Here is a 19,928-nt window from a genome sequence, read left to right on the forward strand (position 1 = left end):
GGGGCTCTTTCAGAGATGGCTGGATGTCGAGTATGTGATGCTAGCATTAATGCATGATGCAATGCTAGGCTCAAAGGCACTAGGATTAAGTGTACTTATCCTAAGTAGCCTAGATAAGCTATAAGGGATAAAAAGAGCTGTGGTAATTCTCTCTCTCTCTCTTTTTTTTTTTTAATACTGGAGACTGAATTCATGACTTGAGCTGTGCTGCTGAACTGTATCCCCAGAAATCCCTTATTTTGTTACCTTCTGCCACCATGAACTGTTGCTCCTCTGCCACGTGCCATCCTGCCTTAGAGCTCGCTGATTATGGACTGAAACTTGTATAAACTGTGAGCTGAAGAAACCTTTCTTCCCTTAATCTGTGGGTGTTGAGTATTTTGTTTCAGCAATGAGAAAAGTAACTAAAACAACTCCTCAACTATGATACAGTCATGAGGGGCTTTGGAAATTACTTATGAAATGTAATTAAATCAAGCTGAGCCAAGTCTTCTGCCAAACATCCAAATTCTTAAAGAGAGTTTAAATTCAAGCCTTTGAGTATTCAAAATCATAAAAGTCCCAAGGTGTTTTGTCAACATTTATGTTGCTTTGTATTTTATTATCCCCTTACCTCCCAGAGATAAATTTTATAGACCCATAAAAACTACTGCATTTTACAGCTGAAAATGGCTTTGTTTTGCAGACGAGGAAACTTGAAGCCCTGAAAATTTAAATAAAACAAAAGGTTAATAGCTGTTTTTTCTGTGCCCTTATTTGCTCACTCTTGTCCTACTGTTTCCATGGCCTTATGAAGACTTTGTAAAAAAAAGACTTTCTGAGTCTGCAGAAAACCTAGAGGTCATACATTCTCCGCACACTCTACATTTCATGCAGAGCCTAGCGACCAATAGAATCATGATTCAGGAACATTTTTAAGATTTCTGATGGATCCATTTTCAATTAAGAAAAAAATATAAACAACCACTAAACCAGAACATTATTTCAAAATAGTTAGGAAAGACAGGATTTAGGATGATGTAAAACAGCAAGTGCAAATGCAAGTAAACTATTAGAAGAGCATTTCGAAGATTGAGAAAACAATAGGCTTTTTAAAAGTTTAGTGAGAAGGGTGATAGTGGCAGGATACACAAGTGAAGAATCTTATTTAACACCAAGGAAACTGCTGAAACAACCAAAAAATACTAATACTAAGAAGCTTGTGCCTATAGCAGAGAAGACAAATGAAGTCAGTATCCAGCCCTCCACAGAGAACAGGGCTGGCACTTATCCTATATAAAGAAGAGGAAATCCCTTTATTTCTATATAGTTTAGGCTTGTAGGGAGACAGGGGTAAATTGACAGCCAAGAACACAAAACAAGGGCTTTAAGCGACATAAAGCAAGGGTTGAGGCAAAATTTTCAGACATTCCTTTTGTCATAGGCCTCCCACTTAAATTTACCAATTACAATTTCTTCTGCCATAAAAGTGATATTTGAATAAATTTGGACACAAGGTAAGCATTTTTCAGCAACAAAAAAACATGGCTGTAAGTAATGTACAGGATTAAAAAAATGTGTAGGACAAGGATTTTCCCCTAAAAATGATCCGAGTTTAAGCATTTTATTAGATAGGTGCATAAAGCTTTGTAAGTCCGTATAATAAAGATGGCAGATGAGAAAGTCACTTTTGCCTGAAGGACAGTCAGCGGGGCACTGAGCAGGATCAGACAGATTATTAGGACTTTGGGGGGTAGTAATAGGGATTGAACCTAGGACCTTCACAATGAGCTATGTTCCCAGCCCCTTTTATTTTTTATTCTGAGGCAGAGACTTGCTAAATTGCCTTGGCTGGGCTGGAATTTGCAACCCTCTTGCTTCAGCCTCCCAGTGTTAGGATTATTGGCTCATGCCATCATACCCAGCTCTGCTCTGAGTTAAGGATGGGAACAGGGATAGGAAAGGGCAGGGAGTGGGCAGAAAACATCAAATAAAACCAGTAAATGGGACGATGGGAAGCAGATTGAGAAGTGAACTGGAGGTTCGGGTTCAGAGTGCTTGTAATGTCCAGTTAAAGAACTGAAATGCAGAATCTAGAGGCTTATAGAAGCCATTAAGCCATTAAGCAGGAACTGGTATCAACAGCACAATACTGTTCTCTTTGCAGCTGAGCTCAGAGTGGATTTGGGGGTGTGCAGAGAACCAAAGCAGGAGGGCAGAATGGTAGGAGGGAGTGCAGAACTGGATATTGGCAGAGTGTAAGGGGATGGGGCATGGAAGGGGAGTCAGTGCTACAGTCAGGAAAATCGTCAGAGCTCCTGTGTGTACAGCAGTTGTAGGAGCAAATGCCCCCTAGTCAGTTTGTTATAGTTCCTGTTACTTTTGTTGCTTGGAAACGGTTGGTCTCTGGGATGCATAGCTGGTCACTATGGCGCACACTGTAAGAACCAGAGCCCAACTGACAAGGCATCCTGCCTCTGTACTTCCTGCTTGCTTATCTCACATAAACCCTAGACCACCAGAGATCAGGACCTGATATTTTGGGAATTATCCCAATCAGTGGCCCTTGACCTAAATAAGTGTACCTCCAAATCCTGGTTGTCATTTTGATGTTTCTGATTGCAGCTGCATAATCAGCAGAATAAAAAGCAAACAAATAAATCAACCACCTGAACTGCTCAATCGTGCCTCTATCCCTGAAGGGAAGCACTACCTGCCCTTCACTTTCCAGCTCTGCATCTGTAGATATAGATTGCTTGAATTAAAGGGAACGGAGGAATAAAGGCAGAATGAAACAGCCCAGCGTTCTGGAAGGTTCTGAGGCCTCTGGGCCTCCAGCTGTCTTCACAGTCTAGGGGTTCAGATTCTCCCTGGGCTACACTGTCACTCTCTACTGCACCTTTTAGACTCCTCACCTCGCTGCTCTTAACACTGAACAAAGATGAACCACCCTTTGCTTCCCCACCTCAGGGTCTGAAAGCCATCCTTGAGCCTTCCTTCAGGTGTGGGCAGAGAACCCAGGAAACTCAACTGTGTTAACGCAGTGACCAGGCCCCTAATTCCTCCCGGGATAACAGAGTTTCACCATTCACCATGACCTCTGAAGACAGTGTCTCTGCTTTGTTTTCAAAAGGAAAGAAGTGACAAATAGTGGCTGTAGCAGTTGATCCGCGGAGGTCAGGGTCATCCCAGGATGTATTTGGGTCAAGCAAACGGTCAGGGTAATGGTTCTCCATCCATCTGTAGTGCTTAGCTCAGCAGGCACAAAGGCCAGCCTGGGCTTTCAGACCTGCGCCCCGTGCATGCACCAGGATCTTCAATACCCGAGAGTGACAAAGTGCAATCATCCTTTTTCTGATGTGGCATTTGATTAAGACACAATTCATAAAGAGAGGCGGCCTTTGGGCGCAAAGCACAACGCATATTTATGGGAGCGCCCTGCCTGCCGCCTGGCGCGGGGACGATGCCCTTTCATGTGCTGATTGCAGTTCTTTCCTCCGCACTCAATTTCCTGGTGAAAGTTCAATAACTTTCCCTGACGGTAAAAGAAACTCGGATATTAAACTTGGCATAAATACTATTTAAAGTCAAAACAACCTCCTAAGTTCAAGAGGTTGGGACAAGGAAGGAGACAGACAGGTTGGGTGTAAGGTGGTACCCAAATCCCACGCGAGTGTCTGGGCGCTCGTCTGTTAAACCGCGTGGAAATAACCTGAGGAGCGTGGCAGCGCGTTCCCTCGGATTTCCGAAGGTGGCGTTTTAGAAACTAGAAACTGGCAGCTTGGACTGCAGAGAAACAAAGCAAGCTCCACTGTCTCAGCGGCGCCAAGGTCCTGCGTTACTCCCAGGTGCGGAGGGTGCGCAGCTGGAGCTGGGGGTGCCCTCCCGTCCTGGAGCCTCCCTGTGCCCGCGCCACCTCCCCGCCTCGCAACACCCTGTGACGCCTTGATTAGGGTGAACGCTGTGATATCGCCGCTGTTTGCTGAGTGAGGGGCTGCTGCGAGGACTGCGCTTTTGACTAGCTTGAGAAAGTGTCGAGGCCCTTGGCTGGCACGCGGATGCCTTTGTGCCAATTAGAGAACGGAGCGCCCTCTGGAGGGTCGGGTGCCAAACGGCATCCCCAGCCCCGATCAGCGCTGGCCGGGTGCGGCGGGAAGAGGGCGGACACCTCTGCTGCTGCAGCTCTCTGAGGTCCCGAAGCCCGAAGGAGACTTACACGCATGAGACAGTCTCATGGAGCAAAGCGTCTTCTCAAATTTAAATTATTTAATAATAGTAGTAATAATAATAATGCCTAGTAAATAATCTCCTATGCTAAGACTGCACAGAAGTGGGAGGACTCCTTTTCTAAAAAGTTTTTTGACGAAGCCTGTTCTTTCGGCATGTAAACGTCACAAGGAGTATCTATTCTTGGTACTTTGTTTTATTTACTTTACTAGGATATTAATTTGTGACCCAGGCATGAACATTAAAAACTTGAAATATGAAAGAGGCAGTCTAAACCCAAACAGCCATCTTGAGTTATTGGCGTTTAATTACTGAGGCAGTTACTGTGCTGTAAACGGCTTCATCTCAGATTGCAGCTGTAACCCATGCAGTTCTGAATGGAAAGAAGGGAGGATAGAAGGTGGCAATATAACTCGAGAACATCCATGAGTTGACTTTAATTGGTAAACAGGCAGTATATAGTGATAACCGTTTGGTCTGTCCATTGCATTGAAAACCAAGGAAAGTACATAAAATCACAGGAGCATATAATTGCTGTGTAAACTCATTTTCTTATGTTATCACAGCTGGCATCTTCAGGTTATTAAAAGCCTTCCAAACTAGTCATCTTCAAAGAGATCTAATTGTCAATATGGTCTTTATACATTACTCCTGTTAGCACAGAGATGAAGAGATATAAACAGGCACTAAAACCTGAACAAATTTCTGTATACAGCTTTCTACTGCAAGTTCGTGGAAAATCAGTACATAAATGCTAACGAAGATAAAAATCCATTCTTCATGTCCTGGTTCCCTCATTAGATGCATAGGCCAACCAACCCATAAAGAATATTGTAACCTGAGTTATAATATTAACTTTTAAAAAATAGCTAATGGCTTCACTAGTCCAGGAAGTGCTCTGGTCCTTTGTGTGCAAGTGGCCCTACAAATTGGATTATTCCTGTGGTGTAAGTGTCGTGTCAGAAGGAACAGTAAGCATCAGTTGGATGAGCACAATTCCACTTATTCTGGCTGGGTAGTCCTGGGACACTTTTAGGAAGGTTTGAACATTCTAATGCCTCTCACTCATCCACCACTCAGTCCCTGAATGAAGGAATAGGATTATCAGAATAAACAAAAAAACAATCTCCTCACTATGTCATCCTTGAAAATGGAAAGCAAGCTCCCAAAATCAAGGGTGTGAAATACATAGATCATAAATGAGGAAGGTTAAGTTGGTGTCAGCCTAGTGTTAATTATTATTAAAGATTTACTAAGATAATGACTTTATAGGAAATCTGTCCTCCTGTAGGCCACATAGTCTATAAATACAAATGGCCGCAAATTAAGAGTAATTAATGGTGCACATCACTCTCCAATATGATAGCATCTCTATCTCTTCCCCTTGTATTTGGGAGACTTCTGGGTCAACACTGCATGTTCTTACCATGTGACCACTCAACCTGCAGTGACCCATCCAGCTTCTGCTGCTTACTCTGGTAAGAAGAGGCCCTGCCTCTTGTCTTCCAGTAGCTCTGCTTCTCATGTGTGCTGTTGATACTCTGGAGCCCTATGCTGTGGGAGCACATAGTGCACTGACAGCATCACTGAGCCCATGTCTTCCATGTTTGTTCATGTTCTTAGCTAAGAACTTGAACCACGAATGGAATTGTCTACACAGTGAGGCCTGTTTTCTCAACTTCCCATTAGGAACAATTTTTGACTCGGAAGGGTTCACAATCTCTCCTGTAAAGTAACTGCATCTAACTTTCCTCAGCCATTTCTCATCCTGGAGGTGGTATAGCTTGGACTTCAGCTGAGTTCTGGGATATGGATGTGCACATTTGACTTCCAGATTTTTTTCCAGCACTAGATGATGAAATAGGTTTCTCCTCAAACATGCACTTAATCTCTGAGTTCTAATAGTTGAACTTGAGAAATTTCATGGATAAGTCTGGTTGTATATTTGCAATCAAGTTACTGCATAATTTTTTAAAACAATTTTCAATTAGCTCTTTAAGAAGTACTACAAGTAACAAAGGTTATAATGTATTTTAATATAAACATGGCTTATCTGTATGTATTGGTAAAAAAAAATCCCACATTTCTTTACTGTTTATTTACTTACATACAGTGTTAGAAAACTGTTACTGCATGTACTCCAGCCTGAAATTTCTGGAAATGCATTTCACTGCCTATATACAGGATTATTTTAAGCCTGCCACATTTTAATGTTATTGCTGCAATTACAATAGACATCAGCTACCAATTATGATAATGTCTTATTTACTTTCTATATCAAGAAAAACCCTTTTGGTTAAAATTATCTACTATATCTCAATTACATTGTTACAGGATACTAGCTAATATCTTTCAGAATAAAACTTGGTAGTGAATTAATAAGTTAATAATCTTGATAATTAGAAGATGAAATAACCCTTTGTTCTCAAATTTAAATACTTCATATTTTTAATATGCTTATGAGCTAACAATAGAAATGCATGGCAAATTCTAAAAGAGGTGTTTTCCTTACTCTAAGCAAAGAATTAAGACTAGATGTAGATGAACCTTTAGAAAGTAGACAGCTATGGATCTTGGTCTGCTATAGCTCTGGTCAGGTCCCTATAGCCATATTTGGTTCATTACAAGCCTTGCTGTTTTTCTCCCTGTCTATCCCCTTCCAATTTTAGCAAGGACAATTATAATAATAGCAAATACAATAATAGGGCATTATATTAACATTGTACCAGGAATTGGGTATTTCCATAAAAAAGATTGCTAGGTAACTAAACATTATTTAACTTTTAACTGATATATAAAAATTGTGCATGTTTATAGGATACTATATGATATTTTGATACATGTATACTAAATTTTATTAAAGTTTAAAATCTTTTAAATATTTTTGATGGAAATATTGACAAAGTTTATATGTATTAAATAAAACATATAAAGCATATAAAATAACTGTATACTAACACAGTTAATTGTTTTGAGTTCTAGACTACTAATGTTTTTTATGGATTTATTTGGTCATTCATTCATTCAGCCATTCAACAAGTATTCATTGTGTTACTATGTTTTAAGATCTAGAACAGTGAATAAAATATACAAAAGCTGTGCTCTAATGGAGCTCACATGCTAGTTCATATGTGAATGTATTCCCCAAATGTAATGTATCCAGAGTCTTGCTCCTAATGAAACTGTTGAAAAGAAGGGTCACCAGGGGCTCTGCCTTTGTGAATGGATTAGTCCATTCCTGGATTAACAGCTCAGTGCAAGAGTGGTTTTGTTATAGAGCAGCTCCCTCTCGCACCCTTGCTCTATCCAGCCACTCTATGATGCAGCAGGAAGGCCCGTCCCAGAGGCTGAGCAGATGCCAGTGCCATGTTCTATGATGCAGCAGGAAGGCCCGTCCCAGAGGCTGAGCAGATGCCAGTGCCATGTTCTTGGATTTCTCAGGCTCCAGAACCATGAACTAAATAAACCTCTACTCCTTGAATATTATCCAATTTCGAGTACTTTGTTATAGTAACAGAAAACAGATGAAGAGTAAGTAGAATGTTTGGCTTTACAGCAGACAGGCCCTGACTGCTCTGTCTCCTTCCTCTGGTGTCAGCAGTCACCAGCATCGCCTCTCCTTCTGGTCTGGGCTTCCAGGCAGGTCTTTTTTCTAAACATCCGTCTAACCACACCCCTGGATGGAGATGCAGAAATGGGTCATCACATGGCTGCTGAAGATGTGCTGCTCTTTGCCCTTTAGAGGAATGTTTTTTACCCCTGCTGTTAGTGTTCGGGTTCTTATTTGTTTGGTTTTGTTGTTTATATGACTCAATTCCAGTGAATCAATTAACAAACTCAAACTCTGCTATTTTTTTCTAGGAAGATGAACTTATTTATGTACAAATGAGATGCTTGAAAGAATAGCTATCATCAAGTGATGCTGTATATGAAACATAATCTTAAGCAGACATCAACATTTTGAATGGGAGAAAAATAAGTTTCCTTATATCATATTTTGACCACTGCTAAAACCTACCTGGTCAGAGTGCAAGGAGATAAACATGAATTCTGAACTATGTTTAAGGAAACAAGGGTGACTAAGGTGAAAATAAATACCTAAGCCTCACTCAGAGACTCACCAGACATTGGAGCCAGGTCACCCTGAGCAGCACAGAAGCATGGCTATCTGCCCTTACAGTTCGAGCATGGCCTGGCTATGCAGCATTGGCATGCCTCAGCTTACTTACCTGTAAAATAGTGTGTACAGTATTTCAGACTTGTAAGGATTATGTGAATGAGTGCAGATAAATTACCTTATATTGTCCCTGGCTCATGGTAAACAGTTGGTACCTGCTATCTATTATGGTCTCAGTCTCAGTATTTTTCTGATGTAGCGCTTATCTAATAAATGGGAGGAGATACTGGGTCATTTAAATGGTCACGAAAGGGCTCCCTCTTCCCTTCTGAAATGTGAAACCAAACACACTCTGTCCAGCTTTATGCCCCCCACCCCCATAGGGCAGGACTCTAGAAGCAAGTACGAACAGGTCAGGCAGCCAGGCCAACTTTAATTTCATGCACTAATAGCACAGTAACTTCCTCCTTACCTTAAACTTGTCAACTTCAGCTTTTGAACATGTTGCATGGTATGATAGCACCTGATTCAGAACAAAAGAAAAGAACTTCAATAACTAAACATGAGGATAATCCCCAAAGTTCTCCCAGCTTAAAAATATACCTTGCTTGTGTGTATCACCTTGATACAACATTGGACTTTTAAAAAATTGATTTCTGGGCTAGCAATTTTGCTCAGAGACACAAGAGCTTGCCTGGCAAATGCAAGGTCATGAGTTCAATCCCTGGTACCAAAAAAAAATTGTTTCTCTCTTTTTATTAGTGTATATGTTTATAATACATAATAAATACATTCATCATGAGGAACTGATACATGAACATATAAGGAAAAATAAAAGGACTAAAAAAACTCCTACAGTTCCCAAATGATGTGGATGCCTGGTTGTGAAATGCTCTGAACACAGATTTTGAGAGTGAGTGTGTGTGTGTGTATGTGTGTGTGTGTGTGTGTGTGTGTGTGTGTGTGTATGTGTATTGTGGTAGATACTGTGTGTGACTGATTCAACTTTTATTCCCTGCCTATTCTCACTACTTTTCTTATGTAGAAAAGACTATATTCTGTATTTGCAAGCCACTTGTAAGAGGATTATATTCCCTTTCCCTTTTGACATCAGCCACAGCGTGTGACTTGCTTTGGATATTAGAGCATGGGAGGAAATGACAGATGCCACTTTTGGGTAGTATCTTCAAGAACGATCACATAGTTCTTCCATCTGCCTTTTCTATCTATCATGAGTCATTTCTTTTTCCTGGGTTTTCTTCCTTTTTACTTTGGGAGAGACATTTAAAGTAAATTACAATACAACATTGTTTTCATATTTGTCATAAGAAAAATATAATGGATTATAAGATCTGTAACAACTTCCAAAAACTTAACTAAAATGCAATAACATCATATATATATATATATATATATATATATATATATATAAACAAAAATGATGTTAGGTTGTAAATTGCTTTAAATGTTACTTTCTAAGCTTTCCTCTAATCTCTTTTCTCCCATTATAAATTTTCTTTTCTGACTTTGTTTCTTTATCCTTGATTTTTTCCACTTTCATTTCAGAAAGCCACAAAAATGTTGTACTGAGGGATACATTCTCTTAAGTTTTGTTACCAAAAATGAAGCGGGTTTCCTTAGGCTCAGTAGCATAAGTCTGCAATTCTAGCAGTCTGAGATGCTAAGGCAGACAGATCATGTGCTGGAGACCACATGAAAACTTAGATATTAGCAAGATCATGTCTCAAAAAAGGGTCACGGTACGGGGATGTAGCTCAATGTGGAGGCCCTGAGTTTAACTGTGAAAAAAAAAAAAAAGAGTGATTTCTATGGGGAAATGTTAATCACAGCAATGTTCTGTGAGGAGGGTCTGTGCTACACAGTTCTTGGGAAGATTAAATGCAATGGTACATGTTAAATATCTGGCACTTCATAAACTTCTACTTATTATATTAATACCCAGTTAAAATTCCACCATATATATTTGGCATAGTAACATATTATGATTTGCATTGATTCATAATTAGTAATAACTACTTTCAGTGCAAAAATAGCTACATAGATTTTCTTCTTTTGGTTCTATTTTATTATGATAAACTCTAATTTTGCTGTCATCTTATTGTTTATGAATCTTTTTCTGCAGATTCATCCCAAAACTTATGTTTACCAACAAAATAAAACAAAACATCCCCCCTTCAACAAATTCCAACTGCAATTCAAAATTCTGCCGCCAGGTGGTACTTAGCCTAGCTTTCGGTATGTAATCAAGTAAGCCGCTTTCTTTGGTTTAAATCAACTTCCTTCACTTTTTCTATTTCTATTTAAAAACTATTAATTCCACTAAATTGAAACTATTCGACCTAGTGAAGCAGACAATTATCATAGATTAAAACTTTCTGCTAATTTAAAATTAGTTTCTTTTGTCATCGAGGTACAGGAGAGATGTGTATTTTGGATTCAAGTTCTCCATCGGATGTGTATTTCAAAAATGTTATCTCTTAGTCTGTGGCTTATGTATTTGACTTTGGGGATATGTTGCCCACATTGGTCTCAAACTCCTTGACTCAAGGTATTCTCTTGCCTCAGGCTTCTGAGTAATAGAACCACAGGAGTACACAACTATGCTTGGCTATTCTCTTCATCCACAGAAGGTTTAAATTTTGACTTAGTGTATCAGTACTTTTGCAGTTATCATTTCATGTGTCCTTTCTAGGAATATTTTGCCTACTCAAACTATATAGTTTGATGGTCTTGTTTAGGTCTATAATACACCTGAATTAAGATAAGATTAAGATGCAAGGGAATTAATACGTTGGCTATTTGCTTCTGATTCTTAAATTTTCCTTATTTAACTTAATTTGAAAACAATAATAAGGAAGCTTTGGGTTTAGCATTTGAATGTTGTTGTTCTGAGAATTCCTTCTACAGGACTAAATCCAGTAAAGAGAGCAGAGGAGGGTGTGGGCTGAAGAACCTTTCAGGCATGTTCTCCCAAGAGTATGGCCCCATATGGATGAGCAGCAAGGCAGACACCACTAGCTAACAAAGCATGCTTCTCTGTAGCAGTGGGCCCTTTTGATGAACCACAGTCTGGGAAGATGGTAGCCCGTGCTCCTCTGAGAATCTTCAGAAAAACCAGACTCTTCAGTACAAAGACAAGCTCGGAGTCTAGCTAAAGAATATTTTGCTTTTCTCTAAGCAGCTCCTGCTACTTGATCCTACAGGATTTCCTGCGATGCTTTCAGGAAAACAGCTGTGCTTTATTGCTCCTGTTTACCGCGGTGTTTGCTTTACACACAGAGCAGTGATGAGAACCCAATAACATCTATCCATACCCCTTTCATGTATCAATTTAGCCTTTGTACATTCTGACTAGATGTGAATGCACAATACACAATGATGATGTTGCATAGCTCCTGGCTTCTTGCTGAAAAGACTGCGATCAAATGTGATTGCTTCACTGTTTTTAACAAGCATACACAAACACGATGCTGCTGAAGTCACATGGGTCACATAGGATTTAAGCACCTCTGCTCACAGATCAGGCCTCAGTGCTCCTCCATCTTCATTAGTTTTTGTTCTTCCACCACCACGCTACTGAAACAGCTGGCATCAAGGTTTCAAACTTTTGTTGACAAATCTGTAAATGCCACATTTAACCTGGCCTCACTGCCAGATTTAACGCAGAGGATCACACCCTCCATTTTTGAAGTTTCTCCTCTGTGCAACCAAGATACCATACTGCCTTGCTTTTTATCCTATTTCTCTGGCTGTTCTTTGTTTCTTTGTTGGTTTTCCTCTCCACTCTAACAGCAGAGGCTCACTAGGCTCTGTCTCTTCTTCAGTGATGTCTAGTATGCCAATGTCTTTATATACCGGTACCTTAAATTTGACTTATGTAAACACACACATCAACTTTCTTGTTCATGGTAAGAGGAATAATGTTTTTCCACCTCACCTGGAAAGATGTTCATGTAATAATCCTTGATATCTGTGAATATGTTATATTAGTAAGGGAAATATTTAAAGCTGCAGATGGAATTAACACGGACAATTAATGCACTGTGGCATGGAGAGGTTTGTTTGGATTATCTATGTGGATTTAATGTAGTCACAGAGATCTTAAAAACAAGAAGGAGGCAGGAGAGTAGAAGTCAAATAAAGTGGTGTGAGAAAGGCTTGGCCAGCTGCTTTAACTTTGAAGATGGAAGACCTTGATGTTATCCTTGTAAAACCCTTTTTAGATTTTTGATCTCAGAACTGTAAAATTATACTTCTGTGTTGTTTTAATCTACTAAGATTGTGGTGATTGTTACAGCAGCACTAGGAAACCAGTATATCACACAATCCTGTTTTTTCCTATCCTCCCCAGATCCATAGTTGGCAATCTATCCAAACAACAGTTTGAACCAGTAACCTAAGGAATCCATGATTCTTTCCTTGCCTCTTTCCTTCACATCGATCAAGTCCAACAGAAAAACATGTTTGCTTCGCACTTACACTCTTTTTCCACCTCTGTGGTCACTACCTAGGTTCAGTCCTCCATTGTCTCCGGCTGCCTGTCTCACAGCGGTTCCTCTATTTCTACTCTTCACCCTCTGATGTCAGAGTGATTTTTAAAAAGTCAAAATCCAACCATGCCATCTTACACTCATCACTGAAAACTCATCAGTGGCTTCCCATTGCCCTTTAGCTGTTTTTTTTTTTTTCCCCAGTGCTGTACACAGATCTTAGCTTAACGAGGTTAAATCCAAATCTCTAACAGGGACCCAGCAGACCCTGTGCCATGTGGCTGTTGGCACCCTCTCAAACTGCACACAATACCACTGTGCTCTCTTCTGATCCTTCCAGTCCCCTTCACCTCCTTGTGGCTCTTCTATACCAAGCTCTTTTCTATTTCAGTGCCTCCATCACCCGGTTGGTATCAACTTCTGAAACGACAAATCTTCATGAGGCCTTCCCTGCGTACTGCAGAAACCATCTTGCCCTACCATTATTTTCTAGGTTAACAGGCTGCTTCTTTCACACACTGACCACACCAGGAGCAGTTAGTCTGGTCATTGCCTGCCTCCCTGACTAGCAGACCATAAACAGCTGTAGGGCTGCCCTCTTTCCTCCCACTGAATCGATCAGATGAACATGTCACCACCACTCTTATATTTTGACTTTTCTTACCACTGTTGTTCACTATTTGGGTTCACTCACCGTTGCCTCCCATATGAGGGCTTTCACTCTGTCACTGCTTTAGAGCCTGACGTTAACAGTGAATCTAATACTTGGTTGGTACTGAGTATATCTGACAAATCAGGGAATATAAATTAATTTTTAAAAAATCTCTATTTCCTATACTCTCCTTTGCTTATTTTATTGGTGGCCTGAATAGGTGCCTTTTCCTCAATGAAATCATAATACACATTAGATGTGAGTATAAATGTAGCAGTATGGGATAGTATAGCAGATTAGGTAGATAAAAATACAGGATTCCCAGTTAAACTTGAATTTCAGATCAGCACTATTTGAGGCATCTTTATACTTAAAAAGAACTATTTGTCATTTGTCTGAAATTTAAATTGACCTAGGCATCCTGTATTTTTTTGCTGACAACCCTCTTTCTAGTCACTCCAAGAAGGGCAGAAACAAATCTGGAGAACACTAAGTCAAATTCCAAGATTTTTGTGTTTTCCCCTGAACTTCACCCCACAGCTCCCAATGAGTTTTTCTCCACAATGTTTAATCTGGCAAGTTTACTACTGTCTAGAGTCTGGAATATTTTCTGCGGTGCTACTGTTATGAGTTGAATTGTGTCCCCCACCTTGTCAAATTCACTTACTGAATTCCTAGCCCTCAGCGTGTGACTATATTTGGACATAGGGTCTTTAATGGGGTAGTTAAGGTAAAATGAGGTCATGTGGGTGGGCCCTAATCCAATAGAACTAGTGCATTTACAAGAAGAGATTAAGACACAGACAACACAGACGAATGGTAACCATGTAAGGACACAGTGAGAAGACGGCTACCTAAAGCCAAGGAGACAGGCCTCAGAAGGAGCCAAACCTGTTGACACCTTGATCTTGGAGTTTTAGCTTCCAGAACTGTCATAAAACAAAATTCGACTGTTTAAACCACCCAGTCTGTAGTATTTTGTTACGTTTTGGCAACCCTAGGCTAATACAACTCTTTAAACTCACTGACCTAACTCTCTAACAAAACTGAAGGAATTATATCAAAAGTAATTCCTATTGTTTTTACTTTTAGAATACTCAATATTCAAAAGAAAATTATTGCTATTTATATATAAATAATATATAGAACAACTAACAGTAAAAATCAAGCAAATTTCTATAGTTGAAAACTCAACCAAGTAAAGAATCATATATTTTCAATCATTATTGTCAAAGCTTCTTGGGAAAGGTAGAAGCTCTTTCTTATTTCCAGGTTATATTACTTTTATAAACTTTCTGAATCATATAAGCTTTATATTTCATAGCAACGTTCTAAATTTACTATATATTCTAGATGATATTTTTGAAATAGTAAAAAAGTTTTAAATGAATGCATCATAATAATTTTGAGTTATTAGCATAATAATTTTCAAAATGCAATTCTCTATATACAAACACATGGACCATTTTTGTCTATGAGAAATATTGGTAGGGTACAAGAGTTCAGTCATAACATACACACTAATTAATATTTTTGACAGTTAAATAAACTTGTAAAAGCTTATATACAAAAGTAAACAGTTGATCCACAGAACCCTTGACAAACATTAAGCTTTCACAAGAAAAGTTCTATCCCAGATAGATTTATCTTTTGTTGTTGGTGTTAACTTAGAAAGTATTCTAAGTTAAAACTAGTGACTCAGTTTTGTGGTGAGCTCTGACTTAAGAATTCTTTATAGTTTCTAAAACAAATCACTACTTGTAAAACCTGATGATTTCAGTTAACTTTTGGATTGAACTTGCTGTAGCCTTCTCCCTTCAAAAGCAAGATCAAGCAATTATCAGAGTTATGAAAGACAGAGGAAAGACAACATGCTTTTGTGTTGAGTTTTCACAACAGGAAAAGACAATTAATTATATTTCAAGAAACAAATGAGTAGAGCTTTGAAAGAGAACCACTGTGTCAAGCTTTACCCTCTGCACATGAAGCTTAAGACTAGAGCCAAATATTTGTCTTGCAGTCCCAGGAAGTACCTCAGAATAGCTGAGGGCAGAGCTCTCATTCCAATTGTTTTGAATGTTAATTTATTACACATCTGGGTGCCATTTGCTCATGAAATGAGAAATGAAGCACTGCAGGAACTAGCTGAGAAGAGCAAAAGTGTAAAGAATCACTTAACCGAGTGGAGGAAGGAAGACCCCCTTATAACCCAGACTGGCTGTCTGGGACCCAAAGGGCCAACTGAATATTTATGGATACGTTTACAGCTCTGATGGCAAAGTGGCACTTGCTAATACTTGGAAACTAAACTGACTCTGAATTTAGGCTGAACTGATCTGAAGTAAAATTTCAAATAGTTTATGTTGATGCACTCTGAAGAAATAAAGATGCTTTGCCACTAGTAGTCCTTCAGAAAAGAAAGGTGACAATTCCTAAGAGATGAAAAGCCAATTTTCTTGGAATGATCTGACAGAAGTTTCTTGTAGGTCTGTACATTCCAGGATTCTTAAGAAGTTGATGACAGGATTCAAATACCTGGCAATTGAACAATGCACTGAGACCGAGAAATCATCCTGTTGTCCAATATTTAATCAACTGCCTGCTATTTCATGGAATGAAGACTTCAGGGTGCTTCAGGTAACCGTGTCTGCTGTGTAATCTGCTATCATGATCATCAGTATATACATCATAGGAATAGTTGTAAAAATCTAAGAACTTAAACTTTAAAAATCTGAAGTAGAATAAAAGAAATCCACTGAGTCTGAGGTAATAATTCTTTTTCCCAATACTAGTGAATGAACCCAAGACTTATTCACTGAGTTACATCTCCAGTCTTTTTTATTTTGTATTTCGAGATAGGATCTTGCTAAGTCACTAACTCGCCCAGGCTAGGCCTGAAATTGTGATCTTGCTGCCGCAATCTCCCAGAGTGCTGGGGTTACAGGTATACATTACCATACTCAGCTATAAAAAATATTTAATCAATTATCTGAGTGGCTGTAGGACCAGATTTTAAAAAATTATTACATGCAGGAAAGAAGGGCCATATTCGTAGTTCATATAAACATAAATGTATGGGCATTTGCTATGAGTAAGCCATTGTGATAAACAATTGGGGTATCTTCTTACCATCCTGACAAAAAATAGTTTATGTGAGGTCTCAATGTGATATCATTTCTAGTAGTCATAGGAAGCACTGTGCTATAAAAGATTATTGAAACTTAAGGAGGAGCTCAGCAAGCAGGTATGCTGTGATGATTAGCAATGTCTTCTATAGCACTGGGAGGGAAGAATGGCAGCATGTGTTATTATGTACTTGCAATCGATGGAAACATAAGAGCAGAAGATGTGGCCTGCTGGATTGGACTCATTCATCAAGACTGCTGATGACAGATATAAAGATATTTGAGAAAAGTCTACCTTTAAATGGTTAAAGGATGTACCTAAAATATCAATGTGATTTTGATTTTCAATTTCACTTTGTATTAGGCAGGTTTTATATTTGTAATAAACTTATTAACTCTGTGGCAGCCTTTAGTCCTCTATCATATACAAAACAGTGACAGTATTAGGAAAGAAGATAAAGGCTCTCCATTCATCGAATAGGCGAGTACAAGAAACTGCTATTGGAAGAACCAACCAGATTCTGAGTCATCTTATAGGCCACTTGAAAAGAGTAGTCTTGTTTCTTTTGCTTTAAAAATATTTTTCCCAAAGAAATACTAATAAAATGTATATAGAAGTAGAAAGAAACCAAAGATGTTTATCAAGCTGTGCTCAGGAGGATATGAGTAAAAGACTTTCAAAGAGTTTTGTGGATAAATTTGCCCACAATAAGAGGCCTCCACTTCCAGTGTGAGAGCTACCCATCTAGGTTGGCTTCTCCTTTAATTAAACTTCTTGACAAACTCAATATGTCATTTTGAATTTTGTCTCATTGAAAAATATGCAGTCAACCCCTCCAGTGGATTAACGGAGCCCTCAATTTAGGAAGAGGAACGCACTCATCATTTATTCATTCAAATCAAAGATTTAACTTAATCATTCTGTATCACTACTCAGTTTAAAATTTTGATATTAATTACCCCACTCCAAATCTAATTTTTAAAAGCAAATCCTTAAGATGGCTTCATAATTATAAATACTACACATGAGCTAGTGTGTAATGATAGCACTGGCATTCATCTGGTAGCTGCCTACATTGTCCTTTACTCTTCCCCCATAAGTTGCTAAATATTGGTATCTGTGCACTTGCCAGAGGATGGAAATGGCAACTTCATGCAAGTTATATGTGGCAGACAAAGAAGGCCACACATTCTCAGATGTGCCTCCTAAGAGAGGCAGATTCGATGGCCCTTCCTCACTCCGGTGACATCTGGGATGATTTCACCAACAGCACAATCTATAAAGGTGTTATTGTTTTGCCAGTTGTGCTGCACTCAGGACTTAAGAGTCTGGAAGCTTCTATTAGTTGGTTCTTGACATGGCCTTTCTTGTAGCCTTGCATCACTGTGTTTGAGGTTCCTTGACCCTGTGAGATACTCCAGCCATATGAAGACACTGGGGAAGGAGAAAATATCACGCAGGAGAGAGTGGTCAAGGGGCACCATGAAGCCATACTGTGAGGGAAGGCAAAAGCTGTCTCGGGGTGGATTTTAAGCCCTACCCTGCTGCCACCATGTGAATCAGAGATGAACCATCATTCAGGTTCTTCTGTTACGCTTTTTAAAAAAATGTTATTTTTGGAAAAAAAGGTAAAACAAAATTTCATAATGAAATAATAGGAGAATAACAATAGTTAGTACATTACATGCTGTTATCCTTTTTTTAAAAATTTTTTTAAAATTTTATTTAAGGAGAAAAGAAAAAAAAAACAGTGAAAGGGTACAAGTTATACAGATTTACAGAAAAAAAATGAACAGCAGGAAATCACTAGTTAATGGATTACATATTGCCATCTTAGAAATAATTGTTCAAGTCACAAAATTAAAGCTTGTAGAGTGGACATTCCAACAATGATACTGCAAACAGTTCTGTTCAATGATCCAATAAAACTCTGTGATATCATTTTCTATCTTATATACTTAAATATACATGCAGTTATATAGTTTAGAGCACTTTCTTTTCCTCTCTTTTGTACAATGACTATTACACATTTTGGGTTTCATTGCTCCCACGGTTCTTATTGCTTTTTTGGAAGAGAGTAAAACCAAATGTGACATAACAGAACAGAATCGGTCAAGTCAAAAGGGTGGACTTAATAGATAATGTAAAAACATAATACAAGGTGATCAACAATGGTTACCATAATGCCTCCTGCTATCTCTAATAGAATTGCCTATATCATTAGTTATAATACAATTGAACAAAACAGTAAAGAACAAAACCGACAAAACCAAACCATTGGAGACATTGTAGGTCTTCAAAAGTAGATAAAAGTCAATGAGAATGGGCGTTATAATGAATCTCATTATCTTCATAGCTGATGCCTAAACTTTCGAACCTGATACTATCCAGCAAAACAGAATAGGGGAACATCAGTCAAAAACAAGATGGTGAGAGTAATACAGGGCTTCAAATCGAGATAATAGAAAGTCAAAGTGGGTTACTATAATATATCCTGCTATTGTTTTCCCTTTAATTAAACAGATAAAAATAAAAAAGTAAATAATGGAGTGGAGATTGAGATAAAAGAGGGCATAACAGCGAAACAGCGCAGATCAAAACATAACCATTTAAGCAGAATAGTGTTTCACCACCAGATAATTACGACCCAAAAGTAGTTACCATATTGACTCTTTCCTTGAAGTCCTTGAGTACAACTTCGTATTCTGTAGCATTAAGTATATCAAAACAATGTAAAACCATTTAAGAGAATGACAGCATTACAGAGTATTTAGAATCGACTAACAGAAAATGAACAATGGTTTCTGTATAATCTCCTTGTCTTTAAAAGGTTTTTGCTTATACTATCGTACATAATAAAATCCAATAAGATACAACCTATTTAGACCATTGGAGACAGAAGAACAAAAGCTAGATGAGACTTCAAAACAAGATGATACTAAATCAGTATTACCTATTAAGATGTCGTTTTCTCCAAAATAGCTGTTCCTATCATCCAATCTTCTCTGTCTCATTTCTGTTGAGCTCTTTTTCTGTCAGTAGCTGTCAGTTTGTCTTCTTCATTTTGTTCTCTGCTCCATTCATTGTGGCCTCCCTGCCACTATTTCTGGGTTCTTTGTATTTTTCTTTTTTTAGAATATCCTGGAATACTTTCTGTAGAGTTGAATTGGTGGTTGCAAATTCCCCCAGTTCCTCTTTATCCTGGAAGCACCTTGTTTTTCCATCAATTTCCAGGGACAGTTGTGCAGGATATCTCAATCTTGGCTGGAGATTATTATCTTTCAAAGCTTGAATTATTTCCCCCCCATGCTCTTCG

General features: G+C 38.7%; 1 protein-coding gene across 1 annotated transcript in view; it reads right to left on the minus strand.

The window, feature by feature from the left end:
• The window catches only part of Pde11a (phosphodiesterase 11A), a 386,279-nt gene that overhangs the window by 120,786 nt on the left and 245,565 nt on the right, over window positions 1-19,928 (minus strand). The window contains exon 10 of the mRNA XM_063259356.1: window positions 8,796-8,846. Within this exon, the coding sequence (XP_063115426.1) occupies window positions 8,796-8,846 (51 nt within the window). The remainder of the gene's footprint in view (window positions 1-8,795; window positions 8,847-19,928) is intronic.

This window comes from Cavia porcellus, unplaced genomic scaffold (genome assembly GCF_034190915.1).
Source record: "Cavia porcellus strain 051 isolate PalLab524CR breed Dunkin Hartley unplaced genomic scaffold, mCavPor4.1 scaffold_12, whole genome shotgun sequence".
NCBI lineage: Eukaryota > Metazoa > Chordata > Mammalia > Rodentia > Caviidae > Cavia > Cavia porcellus.